We start from the raw sequence: 19,272 nt of genomic DNA, 5'->3' as shown, positions 1-19,272 counted from the left end.
AGATATTCAAACAGAATTTTTCTAAAACTGGGAAATTGGAGGGTTTACTTGAAATTTACTGTTTACTTTATAAATATATATAATATAATTAAAAAAAAAACCCTCATGGCTAACAGTGGGAATATGTCTCTGCAGTTAAGAAGCCAAGAAAAAAAAGTAGTTTCTTTTCTAAACCGTGCTGCAAGGTGTAGAAGAACAGTTTTAACAGAGAAAGGTGTGGTGTCCACACACAGTTGGCATCTGCTCAGATTTCAGTCTGGATTAACGGTCTGGACTAACGTTGTGTTTGACAATACACATGTGGCACTGCAGGTAGAGGAAAAAGATGTACCGAGAAATAGGATCATTTGTTTGAATAACAAAGGCTAACGTACTACATTTAGAAAGTGACAACTGAGGAAATTCAATAGTATGTCTTGTAAACCTTTTTACTGAAGTTAAGACTATGCCATTAATAAAACGCATAAAATTAAAAAAAAGAATTTCCTTAAATGAATTGCTTTTGGAGACATCTTAGGAAGCATTATTTTGACAATGTTAATTGTTGTCTTTTTCTTTTTTGATAAATGGATTATGCAAAATAAATTCCCTCACTATGTAGATTTAATCCATAACACAGGACCACTGTCAGAATTTTAAAGTATTTTGAGTTTTCCAATGAATAGATAAAAAAAAAAAGCCACACTCAATTAATTTATTAGTTTGAAATTTAAAATTATAAATCAGTCACTGTCTTTATCTACAGTTCCCTGCATTTGATCAAATCCTACTGTACAAATGCCCAGAGAAAATCATTATAGGATATTTTTGAAGACAAAGGTTTATCATAGTATTCCAAAATGTTGAATAACTCCTCTTCAGTTAGGTTGATGTTGTACTTACGAAGAACCTGCAAAAGACAGAGTCAACTTTAAAATTTATTCCAGTGCTTTGGGTGAGCAGGAGGTAAACACATCAGTTTATCTTGATAAAATGTCCTTACAAAATAACTTGATGGTCCAGCTCCTCCCCGGCTTAGGTTTCTCAGAATATTAGAAAAGCAAACTTTCCTTTATTATCTCTGACTCTTCCCATGCTGATACCTGCTCCCTGAGATGCGTCTCTGAAAACGCAGGGGTTTTGTCCACTAGCCCAACTAGCACTTGCCTGAGGGAGCACTGGGAAATGGGTAGCACCCACGTGCATAGAAGCTAATTTACAAAAAGTACATGTTTAAAAGGCTTTCACTACCATCTGGAGATGAAATGAAGAGGTGGAATATCTTGCTTTCTATCCTCCTTGTGTGATCTGCAGCCATTGCATCCAGAGGAACAGAAGGAATAATTCAGTCACTCAAACTGTGCGAACCCCTATGTACGTAATAATGCCCACGATGCTCTCAGTGCTTTCAGTTTCCGTGGGACAAACGCTCAGCCTGTGAGCACGCCTTCCTAACGCTTCAGTGAGAGCCCAACTTGAACAGGATGCACCTGGTTCACTGGTGCTAAGAGCCAGGTTAGGTGCCTGTATCTTTCAAATATTTCACCTGGTGCATTTTTCAGCACTTCAACACTTTTAAATATTCTTTGATGCCCTGACATGAAAGAAAAGAATGCATTAATTTCTCAGGATTTCTTCTGGAAAGTTAAACCCTGAAAGTGACCAGCAACGTAGTGTGTCCTTGTGTGCTATGCCAGTTTTCATTAGTTTTCTGGCAAACTCAGATTAATCTGCCCCTTTCCCTCTTAACAGCTCAGCATCAGAAATCGCTAATGACCCCTTGCAGACAGTACAGCCATAAATAGCAGTATTACTGAAGTTACTAGAGAGCTAATTTCCCCGTATCAGTAAATTAAGTTACCTAGGAGATAAAGGGATCTGTACCTCCACAAATCACTTGATATCTTGTCAAACAGAAGATTAACACCTTTGTAGCAGGATTTTGGAATCGGGGATTGCTTCTTGATCCAGATCCACAGAGAGTTAGTTTTTTGGTTGCGGGTTTGTTGGAGTTTTTTTTTGCTTAGCTTATATCATGTTAGGAAGCTTGATTTGAAAGTTGTTGCCATTGCTCTAACTATAAATGGTAATCATCATATGTCCTAGAGGAACATGACAAATTAAAATCAAACGCAAAGGAGCCTGATCTTCACTCCTCCTCCCCTGAGCCCGGTCTGCTGAGGCAGTGCCCAGGCAGTCAGAAAGCTGCAGTGATAGACAGGAAGCCTCAGGCGCGAAGTTGATACAGCCACACCGATACATCTTGCTCCTCAGCCTTTGTAGGAGAGCCGGCAAGGACTCAGGTTTCAGCTATGTGGCAGTGCCAGAACATATCACGTTCCCACCAGTCTTAAATAAGTCAAGATTTAAAAGAGCATTTATGTGACTTGTATAATTGACAGTTTTATATATACCAGGCAACAAGCTGGCTTCCTGCAGCTCCAGGGGAAGGGGAGCATCACAAGTACCCCTTATCCTGCTTATCGCAGCCAAGCATTTGCTTACTGCGGCTGAGCATCTCGTCTGCTAGTTGATCCGTTTTTTGAAGTAGTAGTGGTACCAAGAGGTGTCCTAATGCACGCAGCATTAAATGGGTCCAGGGTCCCACTCTTATTTATTTTTTTTTCTTGCAATTGAATAGGAAACATTCAGAATTACTCCAGAACAGAATAGATTACTATTCCTAGTTAAGACAACATCAAAGATTTTTAAATCAGTGAAGCTAAGCAAAAATCAAACTCCCCACAGATCTAGATGAAGAATCACTGATATCCAGAACACATAGGTTCATATTTGCTGTTTGAGGAGATACAAGATACCTAATATTTGCAGAGGATACGGATCCCTTGCCTAGTACAAAATTATGCTGCACACAGAAGGGCAACGAGAGAAACCACAAACAGAGGCTCTCAAACGGGGATTACTTTTCCACATTTAGAAGGGACCACGCCAGCTGGAGGGTTGCAGGATCCTGCAGCTGTACCAGCGCCTGTAGGGAGATCTATCGGAAGGTACGCTTCTATTCCCTTCCCATGTGCTTGTGAAAGATACACAGTTCAACTTTGTATAGGGACTAAGGTTTTTCTTGGGACACCACCAAGACCTTGGACCTCAAGGAAGCGTGATCATGTGTGGAGGAAGATTACCGTGAGTAATGGTCAGAGCTAAAGTCACAGAGAGGAGCCAGGATGAGTTTATACACTCTAGTTCAGCACCATTTTTCAGAAGATTTTCAGTTGGGAAGCATAGATTAGACAGCTGTAATTTTCTGATTGTTATTTGCCAAATGCAACTTACTTCTCTGAAATCTGCAATGTTTAACAGTCCAGTATGACTTTCGTCATAGGATTTAAAAGTTTGCTTCATTGGTCTCCAGCAGTGCAGGATCTGGGGCTGAATTCTCAGCATTGCACTGAAGAACGACGTGGTTTGTGGTCCAGGACTCAGCTAGCAAAGTTGGGTGAGAAAGACTCGCATTTACTAACAGCATCATGATCACAACTGGGCAGAGCTATAATGCAGAATGAAAAGATGTTGCACTAATACTGCCTTAATCTGTGACTGGCTGCTGAATACTTGTTTACAAATTACTGCAAGATATTGTTTACACAAGATTATTTTAACCTATAACATTTTGATATTCTTGGGAAGTGCAGATGGTGTATTTGCTTAATCACTGTCAAAGCCCTAACTTTTTATTATTTGAAACTGACTCTGAAATCAGTGTTACTTCTGCTCAGATCTCAGTATTTTCACATGGATTATGCTTACCTTGTTTCAACTTCCTCGTTCAGTAATTTTTAATTCTCTGCAGTGTTCATTTTTCAGAGTGAAATTTTTCCTTAAAGGTGACTGAATGCATAAACCAACTATGAGAGCAGCACAGTATTCAAGAAAAAACAAAACCCTAATGTACGCTTTTCCCAGTACATAAAATACCTTGTAAGTAGTTTTTGAACCTTTCTAGTGGTTTCACAGCAGGACCATAGGGTTAATTTTCCTTGGGACATGTTGTGGCCTGTTGTTTTCACCTGGCTACACTTGTTATATTGGTGTACCCTGAACACATGTGAACTGCAGAACTATTCATTAAGGCAAAATTAATTCCACTTGTACAAAGCTTTAATACTGGAGGGATGAGGAAGGGACTTTTCCCAGAGTCAGTGAGCACAAATCCACCTGCAGGCTCTGGATCTGCTCTACTGCCTTTTTTTTTTTTTTTTAAAAAAAAAAAAAAAAGACACATCTCCATCTCAGCTTCCCCCTACGCTCTCCTGGTATTTATCATTGTAATTGGGTGCCAGTTGCACATGTCCCTGGAGCCTCCACAAGCATCTACTGGTGAAAGAAATGCACAGTTGACTTTCTACATCTGCTGCATGGACACAGCGGCTGTGTTGCACCGACATGTGTTGTAAGAGGCCTGGGGGGCAGCTGCACCATCTTTCTGTGCCCTTGGGGTATCCCTCCAACAGACTATGTAGCTGAGGAATGACCGGGTACATGAGTAATGCAGTTTCTAACCCGAAGTATTGAGTGCCCTTGTGGGTTGAAGGGAGGCAAAGAGCACTTTATGGTGACTGCAGCAAAGAGCACTTTATGGTGACTGCAACTTGGGTTGTTTTCTTTGCTCAGAATCTGGATGCTTCCATGAAGCCCTAGGCCATTGATTTTCACAGGATTTTGAGAAAGAGAAGGAATTGCGCCTGCCACCAAAACAAAAGCTCCTTTTTTTTTTAATTATTATTTTTGGTGTGTGTCTATACACTTATTAGGTGGAATGGACTGAGCAATCTATGAGGAAATTTCACTGTGAATGTTACCTTATATAAAGGTGCTCAGAACACGGACTGAGACCTTCATTATTTTTTCTGAATAGAATAAATAAAATAAAAATTAAGATAACTACATAGGCACTTAAAAAATTCTGCTTCATTCACTCTAGAATACTGGGATGGAATTTTACAGCATCAGGTTTGTGTATAAAGGAAACCTTATGTAAGATAATGAAATTCTTTGATGCAAAACTTAATAGTTTTACCTTGCTCTCGCTACTGGTAGTGAATACTTGATAATTCCTAATGATACTCTCTTTGTACCTTGGTAGCAATCTGTTTGTTCTATATCTGAAAACACTTTGGTAATGTAATTTCTCTATAAAATGCTGCTACTAACCATATCTAAACTAATTAGGCACAGTCAGAAACAGCCTAAAAATGTAGCAGGCTCGCTGAATGAGCAGATTCGGAATTTGGCACTGTTCCTACTATACGACTTGATTGGGATGCTATTACTGACGCCTTCCTTTCTAGGCCACGAGAGCCAGATTTCCACGTCTCTTCTGATCTTTTCTGCCCTGAGGCGGTACTGTGGGCAGAGGGGAACAGCCTGTGTGTAGCTGTTTTGCTGGGACTCTTTTGCCTCTTCACTGCAGCTTGGGGAGCCAGTACATGTGGCAGGGAGAGCTGCAAGGGCATGGTGAGTGCTGACCAGTCCTGGCTACTAGGTGTTTTTAGTGAATATTAACAGCAGTACAAGTGACAGCTTCCTCTGGGTTTTCTTACAGTGCTGACTGTGGAGCAGAGGCACAGCTTGCTGACAAGTTGGGGCCATCCTAAGACACATCCCATGCACTTTTCTATCTTGATTTTTATTTAGTTCAACAAAAGCTCTTAAACCATAAGCTCCTGTGTTTTCTATTTGGATTATTATTCAAATTTTACAAATTTGGCCAATTTACCATATAACCTGCATATGCAGAGTATGATCCCAAGAAGTTAAATCCCCCAACTGAAGGAAACACCAAATGGACATTAGGCAACTGGTATCATGGGATTAAATAAGAGAAAGGAAAGTCCCTGCATAAAGTCACTACAGAAACAGGCCATGAAATATCCTGTCAGTACAGCAGAAACTGTAAAAAAATTTTTATGAGCTTTGTACCTACTGGTTTTTGTGGCTTCTGTATAATCACCCTCTGTAGCAGCGAGCTTTCCTGTGGTGTTAACAACAAGATACAACTCTGAAGGAAGTCATAGTAAGCAAATCTTCCATTTTTCTTGAAAGCGTATTTTCTTGTTATTTGGTTGATTTCCCCTTCACTTAAATCCAAACTGAACTTCTGTGCTATATCTGAAATGCAAAGAAAGAATGTTCATTTTGTCATTCTTAAAAATAGCCAGTCGTTGTCCTGTCTCCATGAGTTTTACCAGGGATATACTGACAGGCCACCAGTGGCAGTAACTGCTGCATAAGTGTGTTACACAGATCTTGCTATATACAGGGGTATGCATATGCCTATACTTATGGGGTTGCAGTTCACATTTTACAGGTTTTCAGGGGACTGATAACATGTTGTTTTGATTTTAAGTGCACCAGAAGTACCCCTTGACATTAACTGAAGTAAAAGATCTCATAAAGTAACATGTTCTTATAGCCAGGACTTTACATTTGATTATACAGGTGTGTGCTGTCTTATCACACACGCAAATGTCCTAACAAAGGCTCAGAAAATCCTCTCCCTAGAGGTGGACACAACAGAAGAGCAGCATAGCCCAGCTCTTCTAAGAGTCAAATCCAAATTTCATGTCAGCAAGCGTTCATCCGTCAAGACCAGTGCAACCAGAAGCACGCACAAGCTCGCGAGGAAAACACTGGTGAATCTATTTACTGAAATATCCCCAGGCACAGAAAGGGTAGTGTATTGGGAAGGTGGTGAGAAACATGTATGTACACTGTAAGTACACACAAGCAAAGCCACGACCTCCTTTTTCAGTTCTGAATAAGAATGTGAATGTATTGCACCCAAGGCTACTCTGCTCTGCAATAGCAGGGTGGTACCTGCAGCAATCATGCAGTGGATGCCACTTACTAGCGGCCAGATGTCCCTGTGGCTGGACACCAGAAAGAAAACAGAATGCATCTGAGAACGAATAAAGCACTTTTTAGATGGTAACAAACCTAGGAAGTCTGACACTGGGATTTCTCCTAGCTTGCTGACATCCTTCTCTTTGCACACTTTCAGTATGCCTCTCCAGGAATGCTGGATGTTCTTTCTTATCTTATTTTCTATTGTTTTGCAGTTAAGGGCAGGTGCAGAAAAAGTTGGTTTTGTCCGAGGACGACTGGATGCTGGTATCTAAAAGCAAGAGATAATGGTTTGGGTTTTTTTCTATTGAGTTTTACTGGTTGTGTAGAAAAACCACCAGATGACAAGTCCAGTTTCTGGTGGTCCAGACTTGAGATTAATGTACCATTTGAGCCACTTCTAAGTCTGATTTGAATTTGGTCTGCAAAACTGTAGGTAAAAATGAGAACACTCTTAATGTCAAAATGACACTAGTCATTTAATGACCATCTTTTCTTCATTTGGCTTAATCTATAAAACTTTCATAGTTTCTCCAAACAGTTTCTTGTTAAACAACAAATACCGTGTTCAAAAAAAAAAGCTATATAGTACTGTCTTAGACCAAACACAAATCAGTGCAAAGTCGCTGAATTGCGAAATAACATCGCTTTGATTTGTTTCTGGGAGGACTCGGTTCTGCAGTGGTCCTAGGCAGAGCCACAGAAGGAGTAACGTGAGAGGATCCTGGTGCTCGGTGTCTTTTTGACTGCCGCCTCAGCAGTACAGTGGGTGAGCTGGAAGCAAAGCCTCAGCCTGCCACTGTACGATACGTGCACAAGTGGTATTTATGTTTCTAGATCCAATGTATAATTTCATATTTAGTGCCACTTCGCAGTGCTCCCTCGAGGGTCTCACCGGTGCAGACTTGCTGAGGCCTCACACACATTTCCATGGAATGAATGCTGCAGGAACATTCAAGCTGATCGGTGTTCAGTCTGGCTGGGTTCTTTCCAACAGCCATTAATTTGGGGAGACTTAAGTTCCCTTCCTATTGTCTTATACTGCCCAATCTAGCATTCACAGACAGTAACAAGGAATTTTCTGTTGCTTTCTCTGGGAACTGGATCAAAGCACAAAGGATACATGTAGCTACTTCTTTGGGCTTTTCAGCAAAGAACCTATAGTTAATGCAATGATTGAGCTAGCAATGGGCCAATGTTTAGATTTACCAGCCCTGACAAGTTGTTTGCATCTTTAATTTGCTCAATCTGTTATTTCTTTTTCAGTAGCTAAACATCTCCATGTATCAGTAGTCAGAAAATCCAAGCATGTTCCAGGCACTGAGTAATTCTAAATATTTTATTTTCTGTTGTAGGTTTGGTTGTAGCTAAAGAACATGGAATAGGTAGGTGCAGCTGCACAAGGGAGATATTCAGTTTTTCTGTCTGTACTGATTTGCCCACCTTTCTGTGAATTCTAGCACTAGGGTAAGAGGCCAGCATGGCAGTGGAGAGGACCAAAGTGCCGTCTTGACATGAAGTATAGGTACAGATGCAAAAAAGAAGCAAAACTAATCCACTTCTCTTACCTCTCTCAGGTCACTGGCCTTCATGGCAAGTCTATCAACTAGACTAGCAGGCATTAACAGCTGTAATTTGGCATCCAGCAGAAAGCAGGCAAGACCACCAGAATGTTTTAGGACAGGCCAGCAAACACCCATTGGAAAACTGCAACTGCCAATCCAGCCTAGCTTTGTCAGATGACCACAGATAAGCTGTCTATGTTTTTTTTATGTTGCTTTTGCAGCTATTGGGCCTTTGCAATTTGGACTGTTTTCTTTGTTTTCAGAAACATGATTGTGCTTAAACACAGAAATTTTATTTGCCGTACAGCTCTGACCGATACATGTACAGCAACAGCAGGGCATGTTATTGGTATAAATCGACATATATCCTTTGACTTTAGTGGAGTTACTATCTAGCCCAATTTTTGGCATTGTAACACAGTTCTGCAAATTACCTCGTTTGCTTATTGACAGATGGTTGTGCCTGATTTCATGGGCAATCAATAGAAATACCCTCAATGAGTCCCACAGGTATTACTTTCAGCCTACGCACAGAAATGAAAATCCAGAAAATTCATAAAATAACCACACTTACGCTCTTTTGCCCTACTAGAGAAGGTGATGTCTTGGGACGTTCAGGCTGAGAGGACGTGTGCATCCTGCACGGCCCGGGTATTTGGCTTGGTAGAAGTTGCGGAACTAGTTGCACTGGGACTGTGCGATGGCATCGTTACAAGTTCTGAGCTGAACTTCTTCAAAAAGTCCTGGTAATTCAACCGTCCACCAGCGCTGACATCCACTGTGTTCCAAAGATTTTCAAACTAATGAAGAAGCCAAAGATGACTTTTGTAAATGTTAGCTTTACAACAACAGAATCCCTTTATGTACTAAGGATATGACAAAACATACCGAAAAGAAAGGAGGGAGATGCCTTGGAACAGAAGGAATCCTAAGGCCCATCTTATTAAAAAAAAAAAATCACAGCTCCTCTGCAGAAGCCCGCACAAGGCTGGGAAAACAATAAAAAAAGGATTTCTGCAGGACATTTTTTAATTGAATTGGGCCCTTAGTGTACCATTTAAAGTACTAAACCCTGTGATTAGACACAGTGATTGAGCTGCAGTATAGAAGAATAACGCTTTAACATGAGAAGTAAATCAAATACATGGTGCACCTGTATCCTGGCTAAGTACCATTGAGGCAAATTTCTCATGTTATCAGGTGCACCTAAGTTATACCACCATCTCAGGAGGCCATTAAGGTTCCTCAGTTATTGTATTTGCATCAACAAATTATTTCATCCTGAGGGCAAAAAAAAATCAGCGTGAAAGAACATAGCAGGAAATCTTTACAGCCTTTAGAATCACGTATCGTTACGAGGTATGGCCAGGAACCATACCTCTACGGTACCGGGGGTACCTGCTGATACCATTGCTTCTGCTGCCCATGGAGGTCTGTGTGGCAGCTCAGCCCGACACAGGGCAGGTAGCCCACCTTCTGGGCTACATATGGAATCGTAAGGATGAGGCTAGGCCGATTTCCTGCTGCACAGTGCTTGATTCAGTAAGTAGCTACACTGAATTAAATGGGACTACTCATGATATAAGCTTCCAATCAAAGCAAGGATTATCACAGCCTGCCCTTAAACGAGCCGCACTTATTTTGCAAGTGTTTCGAGAGTCATCAGTATGCCTTTTTAGGGTCTTCATTATTGATTTTTAATATAAATCTAATTGGGAACCTCAGAATGCTTTTGATTTGATCTTTTTCGGCAGACACTTAAACCCTAAAGGAAACTAGTCACCTCTTTGATGCATGTGCCAAGTTGCAGTCAAACTTCAAAGGGCAAAGGATACATTTTGAATTTCCTTTCAACTTTCCCCCATTGGCCTGGCTGCTACCATATTATGAATTATAAACAATTCTATTTTGCGCTTGTGATTATACTTCACACTTCATACGAGGATCTCAAAGTGTATTACAAACTTCAATTAAATAGAACAATACCCTGATGAGCTGGGTTAGCTATAGTTAGAAACTATTTCAACACCCAATGATGTTTAGCCATTTGGGGGACTGCAGAGAGTTCAAGCAAGTCAAGGGAGTTCAAGCAGAGAGAAGAAAAGTGCTTGTGATAAAAAGGGGGCTGTCAGTTGGTAAGATATTAATCAACATCTTGCTTGCAGTGTGTTTACCATCCTTGGCCTTTTATGAAAAAGGTCACAGTATCAGAAATGCAGAAGACCAAGAAGCCAAATTTCAGAAAGAAATTCTTCATTCAGTACTCAATATGGACTCCAGCTGAGCCTTGCTAATAGCAAACAGTAAGTGGCCATCATCCCGAAAACGATAAAAGAAGACATTTTCTGTGAAGTCATCCAGACTATGACTATTAGTAACACTTCTGTAACAACTCTGAGCAGCGACAACAGCCAGAACGGCAGGGGTTTGGATCAGCAGTGGCAAATACTGTACCCAGATTGGAAGGCTCTCCCAGGGCATCTTCATATAGATACACGTAGGCATATCTTTGAGAGGCCTGTCAAAATCAAAATATCTCTGGAGATACAGGGCTTGAGTCTCACTCACACAGAGGCTGCTGCTTATATAAATGAGGCTCCTCAGGCCTGCTTCTCGTTGCTATTATGGATGACAGTTTCTATCAAGATTTTTTTTTTTTCTTCACTTGTCTGATGTTCTTTTAAGTATAAAATAGCTCCCGTGTCCCTTCGCTTCTTCTTGAGTGTAAAGTAGACAGGAGCTAGTCTGGAGGACTCTTCAGCTGGAGATGCCTGCCTTACTGCATCCAAAAAAGAAAAAATAAAGCCCCGAGATTTTTCACAGCTGAGGAAGGTGTGTGTTCTCCCACCTCAGCCAGGGCTCAGCCACGAGCTCACCCTGCTGCTTCTAGTCAGAGGTTCACAGGGATGCAGAAAGAGTATTACCATGTTTTCACTTTTACTGTCACCTGGTGTTGAGGGTCCAGGTTCAGATCTGGCACTTGCACTTGGTACCTCACCAGAATCATGGCTACTAGGAATAGAACACACAGGCCATTTTGTTTTTTTCTGCTGTATTCAAGGGGGAAGTGGAAAATATTTTTATTTTTTCCAGTGCTTTCATCTGCAGCTTTAGACTGTCTGATAACATGGCAGACGGTACAATCCATTTGGTGTAACTACAAGCAGGCCCTGCTCCTCTCTTCAATTTATAGTCAAAAATGTTGGGCCAAGAACTCAGAGGGTATATCCGCAATGAGCAAAGTACCGAAATAATTTTCTGTAGTGCAGACATGCGTACGAATTTGGAGGCTCTGTGTCTTGTCTTTCAATTTGCTGCCAAATGGCATTGATGCAATCACAAGCGTGAAGGTTAGAGTCCTGTAATGTAAAATCTGAAATCTTTTAGTCAAGGTTCCCTCTGTTTTATTATTCACCTAGTCTTTGGACTAGGAAAAAAATCAGAGTGAACCAGCATTAACAAAGATTTAAAAATGGCCCTTTTCATTTTAATTTCAGAATCTTCTGAAAGACTGGCCTCTCACGTTCCCCCGAGATTAGCAACCGGGCTTATCAGATAGTTTGTACTGCCAGATTCATACCATGACTTCAGTCACTCAAGCTAAATTCAAGGTTACATAAACTCTTCTAACGCTAATCTGGTGGAATCTTTAACCCAGAAAAATAGCTGAGAGGTGGCTGGGAAATGTCAAATGGCTGCCCCTTTCTTTGTCCAAGGCGGGCAGGACAAAATAGCTACTGAGAAAAAGGAATTTGCATTAGCTTCCCATAGAAATACTTTTTATTCCATGCTGAGGAGGCTTTTTTCCCTGTCAACTGGAAGTGGATTAATTTAAAAATGAAAAAAGAAACTTTTAAAATAGCAAATATACAGATAAAGAGCTAGTGAAAGAGAATCACTGTGCTCTAAATTCACACCTTCGCTATTAGCAATAGCGTCTCCATGACTTTGCTTTAGAAAGCCTGTGATTATTATAGTTCATAACCATACTCAGAGATAAGGGAAAAAATAATCTCCCACAAATGTAGCAACAAATGTTCATGGAATGATAGTCTTAAGACACTTTAATTTCATCCAAATTTGTAAACTACTTGCCTATACACAGCAGTATGCAAACACATGTCTCTAGCCATAGCCAATTTACCCAGTTGTACGCTTAAATTAACAAGACAAAATAATATAGTTTTCTTACTTGTTCTTCAGTCAGCTGCTGAACATGTCGGTTACATATATCCCAGAACTCCTTTTTTGATACTGTATTATCTTTTGAAGAGTCAATATCTTTAAACTCTTGTGCAATTGTGTTAAAGCCAGCAGTCACTACTTCTCGTATCTGTGAGAGGATGCCTCTCTCTGACAGCTCCCAAGAAGATTTAGGTGGAACAACTTCTTGCCCTTCCTTAGTCTAGACAAAAAACATACACAGAGACTCAGTAATGGATCCACTGAATAAATTATAAATCGCGGTGTGGCATTCAGCCAGTTGAAGAGGGAAATGTCCGTGGAGAAGGCGGCCTTCGAGATCCCGCAGGCAGTAAAACCTGTTTCCAGGAATTCTGGCTTGCACCACAAAAGAGAAAAGGGGCTATGCAAGTAGTTAAGGGAAAAAATAGACTCTCTATGAACGTGATCCAACTGGTGACAGGGCAACAAAAGCACAGGATTCCAAGACTGACCTAAACTTTTACAAAGGTCTAAAAAATTGAGTGATCTTACAAAGAGGTCTATTCTGTTAATGCAGAAAAAAGGGAAGTGCGCGCTAACTAACCCAAATAGCCCAAACGTATTCTTCTCATCTGAATAGTCTTTAGCAAGCAGTGGAAATCTCCTTGATTGGAAAGGCACTTCAGTCCTGAGATGAAAGAGAGGGCAATTATGTCCCTTTCCTTTCTCAGTTCCAGGTATATTTACGGCGTGTGTTAATGCTAGCAGAAGATGTGCATAAACCCCTTTTATTTCAGTGTGTTGCTTTCAAATCTAAGACCGGTGCACGGCTTTTGAAATCTACCACTGGAGCTTATTACTGACTAAACTCCCATTATGCATTCTGCAGGGTGGAAATCCCCACTTTGGGTAAATACAGTAGAAGGTCATATGGCAAGCAGAAATAAAAAGGACAAAATACTGTTGGCTGAAATAAACCGTGGGGTAAAGCACTGCTCAGCTATGGTATGGACATACCTGAGAATGCCAAAAGTCTAACTGTGCATGCGAAAGGCTACATTTCATAAAGTTAAATATCAATGAAATTTATTCAACATTTGCATTCTACTCTACCTCCAGAATTAGAGATAAAAATCAGTTTTGAAAATGAAACCAAGTTTTACGTACAAAATCGGTCTCAGGAATGGCACAATATGGAATAACAATAATTTTTAAAAAGGAGTATTGGAATTTTGAAGATGAAACTACTTATTTTCAGGAATGGAAGCTGGCTTTCCACCCACTGCACCATCTAAACTAAATATGTAAAATATCTTGAAAGCAAAGTTTTCACAAACACAAGCAGCAGCCAGTTTTACTATAGCTGTGGTAAGAGCTCCTGGTAAAGACAAAAAAGATGTCTGTTTTTGGTTCACAGACATTTCTTCGCAGCATGTTAAATGTTACTATCATATTTTATACCCCCATGTTTAAGCATATAAGCTTTGTCACCTTCTTGCTCCACGCAATATGAAATACCAAAAAAGAAACAGATGGCTTTTGGTCCTGCGCTCCTGTTTCCTTGTCACGTCTCACATGATCATTATAACTGGATGGAAAAGAAAATATGTTTCTTACAGAACTGCAAGAAACCTGCCTCCTAATCAGAAAAGACTCTACTATCTTCGGATGCAAATAGCACTTTTCCATATTAACCGTGTTTTACATAAAACATACGTGTGGGACGGGCATTACAGATGCATTTTTATGAAGAGAAGAAATACGAGAAGTGGAATCGTGCATGCAGACGCAGAGGCCGGTCTGTGCCGTTGTCAGGAAATGAAGATCGCCGGGCATGGTCCAGAGCAGGGTGCACCTTCTGCCTGCCTGCCATTACTGCAACTGAAAAGCACTGTACCACTGCTTCTGATTATTCCACCGAGGCCAAAGACTTAGGGAAAGTGTCACTGCCTGGCAACCTTTTAAAGAAACATATTTTGTAAGTGCAAGCTTTCCTAATTTATTTAGTTCTGAGAGATTTTTTTTGTTTATTTCCTAAGACCTAATGCACTTTGATCTTAAAATGGTAAGAGAGCCAATAAAAAAAATGAATCAGTTGTTCTTCCTGCAAACCACAGATTGAAAACTAGAAAACCTTTTATACTCAGTTACTGCCTTACATTTGTTTGTTACATACAGTTACTACATTCCGTGTGTATCTATGACTCTATCATCTGCAGCTAAAATATCATCATTAGCTGAAATAGTGGAGCTGGAGCCTATAGTCTCAGACTCTGGACTCGGCATCTGGACATGGAAGTGTCATTCCTGCATTTGAAACTCACCTTATACATGGTGTGGCTCTGTTTGCTGTGTCTGACTTTAACCTCATGAGTGAAAGGGAGCAACGGGAATGAAGCTGCCTCAGAGCCGTGCAGCTTATGCCCTAGCAGTGCTTACAGATCGTTTATAGAACAGTTTCCATCGGATAGAAAAGTGGTTACTTCTCATTTAGTGATTTCCTGACAGTGACGACCACATGCTCCACTCGTCCCATCAAGCTCTATATGTGTATCACTTCAGAATTCAGGGGACAGGAGTCTGCAGCCTGCTCCTTATTCACAGCTTCTCTGAGCAGTACCTGTCCCACACCATGGTCAAATGCCAGCTGCTGCTGTAGTCTGTGAAATCCAGATTACCTGACTGTCCTGCTCACTCTCCACAGGCTTTCTCGCCCTTCCTAACAGAATCTGAGAACACCTTGGGAGGACCGTGTAAATCTACTTTCACCTTCTGCTTTCACCAAGGGGGGGCAGACACACTATCACGAGGCTTTTCTTATGGTCCACCTTATGTAGCTCGCTTGCTTTTCAAAGCAGGGCTGTATTTTTCTTCTTTAGGATTTCCTTGCACAGCCTCATGTCCTTTTCTATAAATGGTATAACTATGCTGATTAGTAATAAAAGAAGGCTCCGCCACCCACACCTGCTCAGTAAAGCTCCATTCCTGCAGCTCCTTCCTGTTTCTGTGAGATTTTTCTATTAAGAAGAATTTTTAATTAGAAAGTAAATCGGTACCTCAAGATAAATTACAATTTCTCTGATTCTGTTCCCCGCCCTGTCACAACCCTGACCTCCCTCCCTTTCTGGTGAGGCTCAGAAAGCAAAGGTCTTGGGAAACAGCTTACACAAGAAGGCCCTTGTATCTTCCCCTGAAAAAGGATGCATTTTCCTCTTTGTACGTGAGAATGACCTTTGCCAGAAGTAATCATGCTTTTGACAGTTTACACAGTTTTAGAGGCTTCTGTGCTTAGCCCATGGGCCCTCCTTTACCCTAACAACATATATCTTCGAGTTGTTTTCCATAAATGCTCTTCCCTAAAGATGTGTGGAAGCAGCAGTTAGTTGCCTGAGTGTGGGTTGGGGTGGAAATACATTTTCTTCTCATGTTCAGATAACCAGTAAATCACCAGCCAGCCTGTTCTAGCTCTCGGAGTCTCAGCACTATGGAGAAGCTTGTATTTTATCCCTGGGTTACAAGTACATCTGTATCCTCATCTGGCAGTGATCAGCCTAGCTCTGGTTAACTTGAGCACTGATTTACGCCTGCTGAGGATTTGATAGCTGTGTGCAACAGCAGCTTGCAACAATAAACCCAATTATAAATAAAAGATTAAAACACCATTGAGGGTCAATCTGTAAAGTACCATTTTGCTTTTGACCAACTGTTTGCAACAGACTGAAGTTTTGAGGTCACATTTGCAGGAAAAAATAGTCTTGGTAGTATTTAGAACATGTAATTGTATAAGATGGTTTGACAAAATTATTTGACACAATGAGTCAAAGGTGGCTTACATGCCAATCTCTGCCTTGTCTACCTTCCTCTAAATGTAATTAAAATAACTATTGTATTAAATAACTATTGAATACTAAGCCTAGGTAGAACTGGGTAAAGAATCAGGAGCCACAGTGAGGCTTCCCTGCTCCTCTGTCTCCCCAACACTAGCCCATTAGCAGTAAGCCTGGTGGTCTGACACCATGTCCCCTACTTTCCATTATCCCTGCTTTCCCCTTTTCCTTTACTCTTAGCAAACACAGAGTGAAAGGCTTCCATCCCAAGGAACAATTTACCATTTTAGAATTCCATTAAACCCATTTCTTCATTTCTCAGAACAGAGACGGAAAGGGAGCTACAGCTTTGGCAGGCTTGTCAATAGGGAAAGATCCCAAAACAGATACCCCGACACAACGAGGAACAGCACATTGTTGTCATGGGGAGGGCACTGCACAGGAGAGCAGGAGCAAGGAAGGGGCACTTTCAAACCAGTTTTTCTACAGGTAAAGCAAAATGGAGTTGATGATCTTAGAGGTCTATTTCAACCTAATGATTCTATGATTCTAAAGAGAAACATGGGAGTTAGACCATGGCGTAAGGAGAACTTTAAGATTTCTCAGCCTGATATGTTCCAGTAATACTGGAAAACAGACGCAGACGTGCCGGTATCTCAGAACGGGTATTTCCCTGGGGCACAGTTGTTCTACATGAGGATTGACAAAGTTTGTGGCACTGCTGTCTGAGAGTAGGGATATAATCAGTGGGCCTGCTAATCTCTGATGCTGGTGTAATGGGTCACGACTGATGACAGTCAGTTGTCTGATCAAATCAGTGTCCCAGAACAGGAGGGCCCAGAGGTTCAACAGATGAGGACAGTGAGTAATGAATAAACCTGTAAAACTCCCACCCCCCAAGACAGGGAAAAGCACCTCTCTAGAGCAAGTCCTTACGTATTCCTGCTGCAATTTCACAGGTAGATAATGGCAACAAACCTCAGTTCCCCACGCCTGAAAACAATGCACCACGGCTCGCTTAGTAACGGTACTGAATTTAGGAAGCAAGGCTGTGGAAAGACTGAGAATGTCACTTCTCTGTTGCACGGGGTTTTGAGCTCCGAAACTATACGGTTACAACAGCTACACTGTAGAGTTGCACGCTGTGCGTTTCATCACTTGCAGGGAAATCAGGGTTGGGAGATCACAGACGAGCCACTCTCCATCTGTGGAGAAGTGCTGTGTCAGTGCTGTGCCCTGTGTTGATTTAAGAACAGTTTCCAAGAGCATGAGGAAGCTGGTTTGTTTGATTTACAGGAAGGGGTTGTAGTAGCCACTGCTGAAAGCAACGTGATGTGAGAACAAGTGGCTTTAGCTCTCCACACATGCTTTTCAGTAGCAAATAGCAGAAATTAGTCCTGGACCTTAATCCTGGGACCTGGAGGCACAGTTCTCACAGTGTCAGGCTCCAAGAAGAGATGTGAACGTGCTGTACTGGGGGGAACCTCCTCATGGGTATTGGTCCAAGGAGAAGCAGGATGCTCTCTCTGGCAAGAAGAGCATCAAAATGAACAAACAAGCCTGAAGTTTTGCAGGCAGGTTGATTAGATGGAACTGGCTGAGAACAAAACACATTCAGGTGGTGAGGAAGGCACCATGCATGAGACAAACTGCAGAGAAACTCAGAACAGGAAGCTAAACACAAATTAAAAGGGATAATTTAGTGTGGAAACAGAAAGCCCAGGATGAAGCTAAATGAAATGCCTGATTTGATATTGAAATGCTCTGCAAATTTTTCTGCAAAGAAGTCCTGGAATTCAATCTGATTTCCAATTTTCATCATTTTAGATGAAATCACTTATTTTTTTTAAAAAAAAAAACTTTGCTGAATATGTTTCTACTCATTCCAGTAATTCCATTTGTCAGCTGAAAGACACACGTGTCAGCAAACCCCTAGTTAGCTCAGCTCCTGCCCTTGAATGGGCACAAACAGTAATCTGTCACTTCTTTCTGTCAACTCCTTAACCTGCCCTGCCCTCTTTCTTCTCACTGCTGGACTTGACAGGTGAAGGTTTAGTAAGCTTGCAGCAAATCGCTCAGTGGTCTCAGCTCCAGGAAGGCTAAACAACAAAATTGTTTGGCCCTGATCATAATCCCTCCTTTCCCTATATATTTCCACCTATAGGCAGCGGTGCTGATCCTGTACGAACACCATGCTGTTCTAGACCTGACCACCGCACCCTGAACTATCACTTTTAACAAGTTCTTTACTTTTTCCTCTTCCACCTCTGAAATAACTCACAGTGGGGAAGGACACGTGACTACATTTTCTTTTGGGGGAGTCTGATTCGCAGCAGCAGCTTTCATTAGGCCAGACTGCATTAGCCACTTATTTTAATGCAGAGGACTCCACTTGGGCCTTATTAATCACAAGACCGGCAGGCCAGCCAAGAAATATTCATGATGCATATTCCTAGCTCCCGGGTCTGGACTTTTACAAATATCCTTAGAGAGTCCACTGGTGGTTAATAGCATCCCAGCTACAACAACGTCCTCTCTGTCTCCTTCCTCAGCTCTTCTGTTGTTGGCTAGCAACATCCAAGCCAAGTGTCATAACCATGGTTCTTTCTTATCAGAATATTACGCTGCAATCATATTGCTTAAAATACTTTCCATGTCTTTAATTTTAGTTTTGTATAGTACTTCGCCCTTCAACTCTACAAAGCTGTATTTCAACGGGCATCCTGCTCATACACAGATGCTGCAGTGTGTATTCTAGAGACTCAATCTCAACATATTTCAAAGCCATCAAAAGAACCACGTGATGCGTAAAACGTTTAGAAATAATTTCCACAAAATTTTTTTCACCTCCCCTTATTCAGCTGTTTTCT

General features: G+C 41.2%; 1 protein-coding gene across 1 annotated transcript in view; it reads right to left on the bottom strand.

Moving 5' to 3' along the window:
* Positions 1–766: 766 nt before the first annotated feature.
* The window catches only part of EFCAB6 (EF-hand calcium binding domain 6), a 109,905-nt gene continuing 91,399 nt past the window's right edge, over positions 767–19,272 (bottom strand). The window contains 6 exon segments of the mRNA XM_086461174.1: positions 767–889; positions 3,277–3,426; positions 5,927–6,111; positions 6,940–7,117; positions 9,125–9,211; positions 12,604–12,816. Coding sequence (XP_086317300.1) covers positions 767–889; positions 3,277–3,426; positions 5,927–6,111; positions 6,940–7,117; positions 9,125–9,211; positions 12,604–12,816 — 936 coding nt within the window.

Source organism: Leptosomus discolor, chromosome 1 (assembly GCF_034619465.1).
Source record: "Leptosomus discolor isolate bLepDis1 chromosome 1, bLepDis1.hap2, whole genome shotgun sequence".
Classification (NCBI taxonomy): domain Eukaryota; kingdom Metazoa; phylum Chordata; class Aves; order Leptosomiformes; family Leptosomidae; genus Leptosomus; species Leptosomus discolor.
The sequence above is the reverse complement of the archived record's forward strand: the minus strand, read 5'-3'. Positions and strand labels throughout refer to the sequence as shown.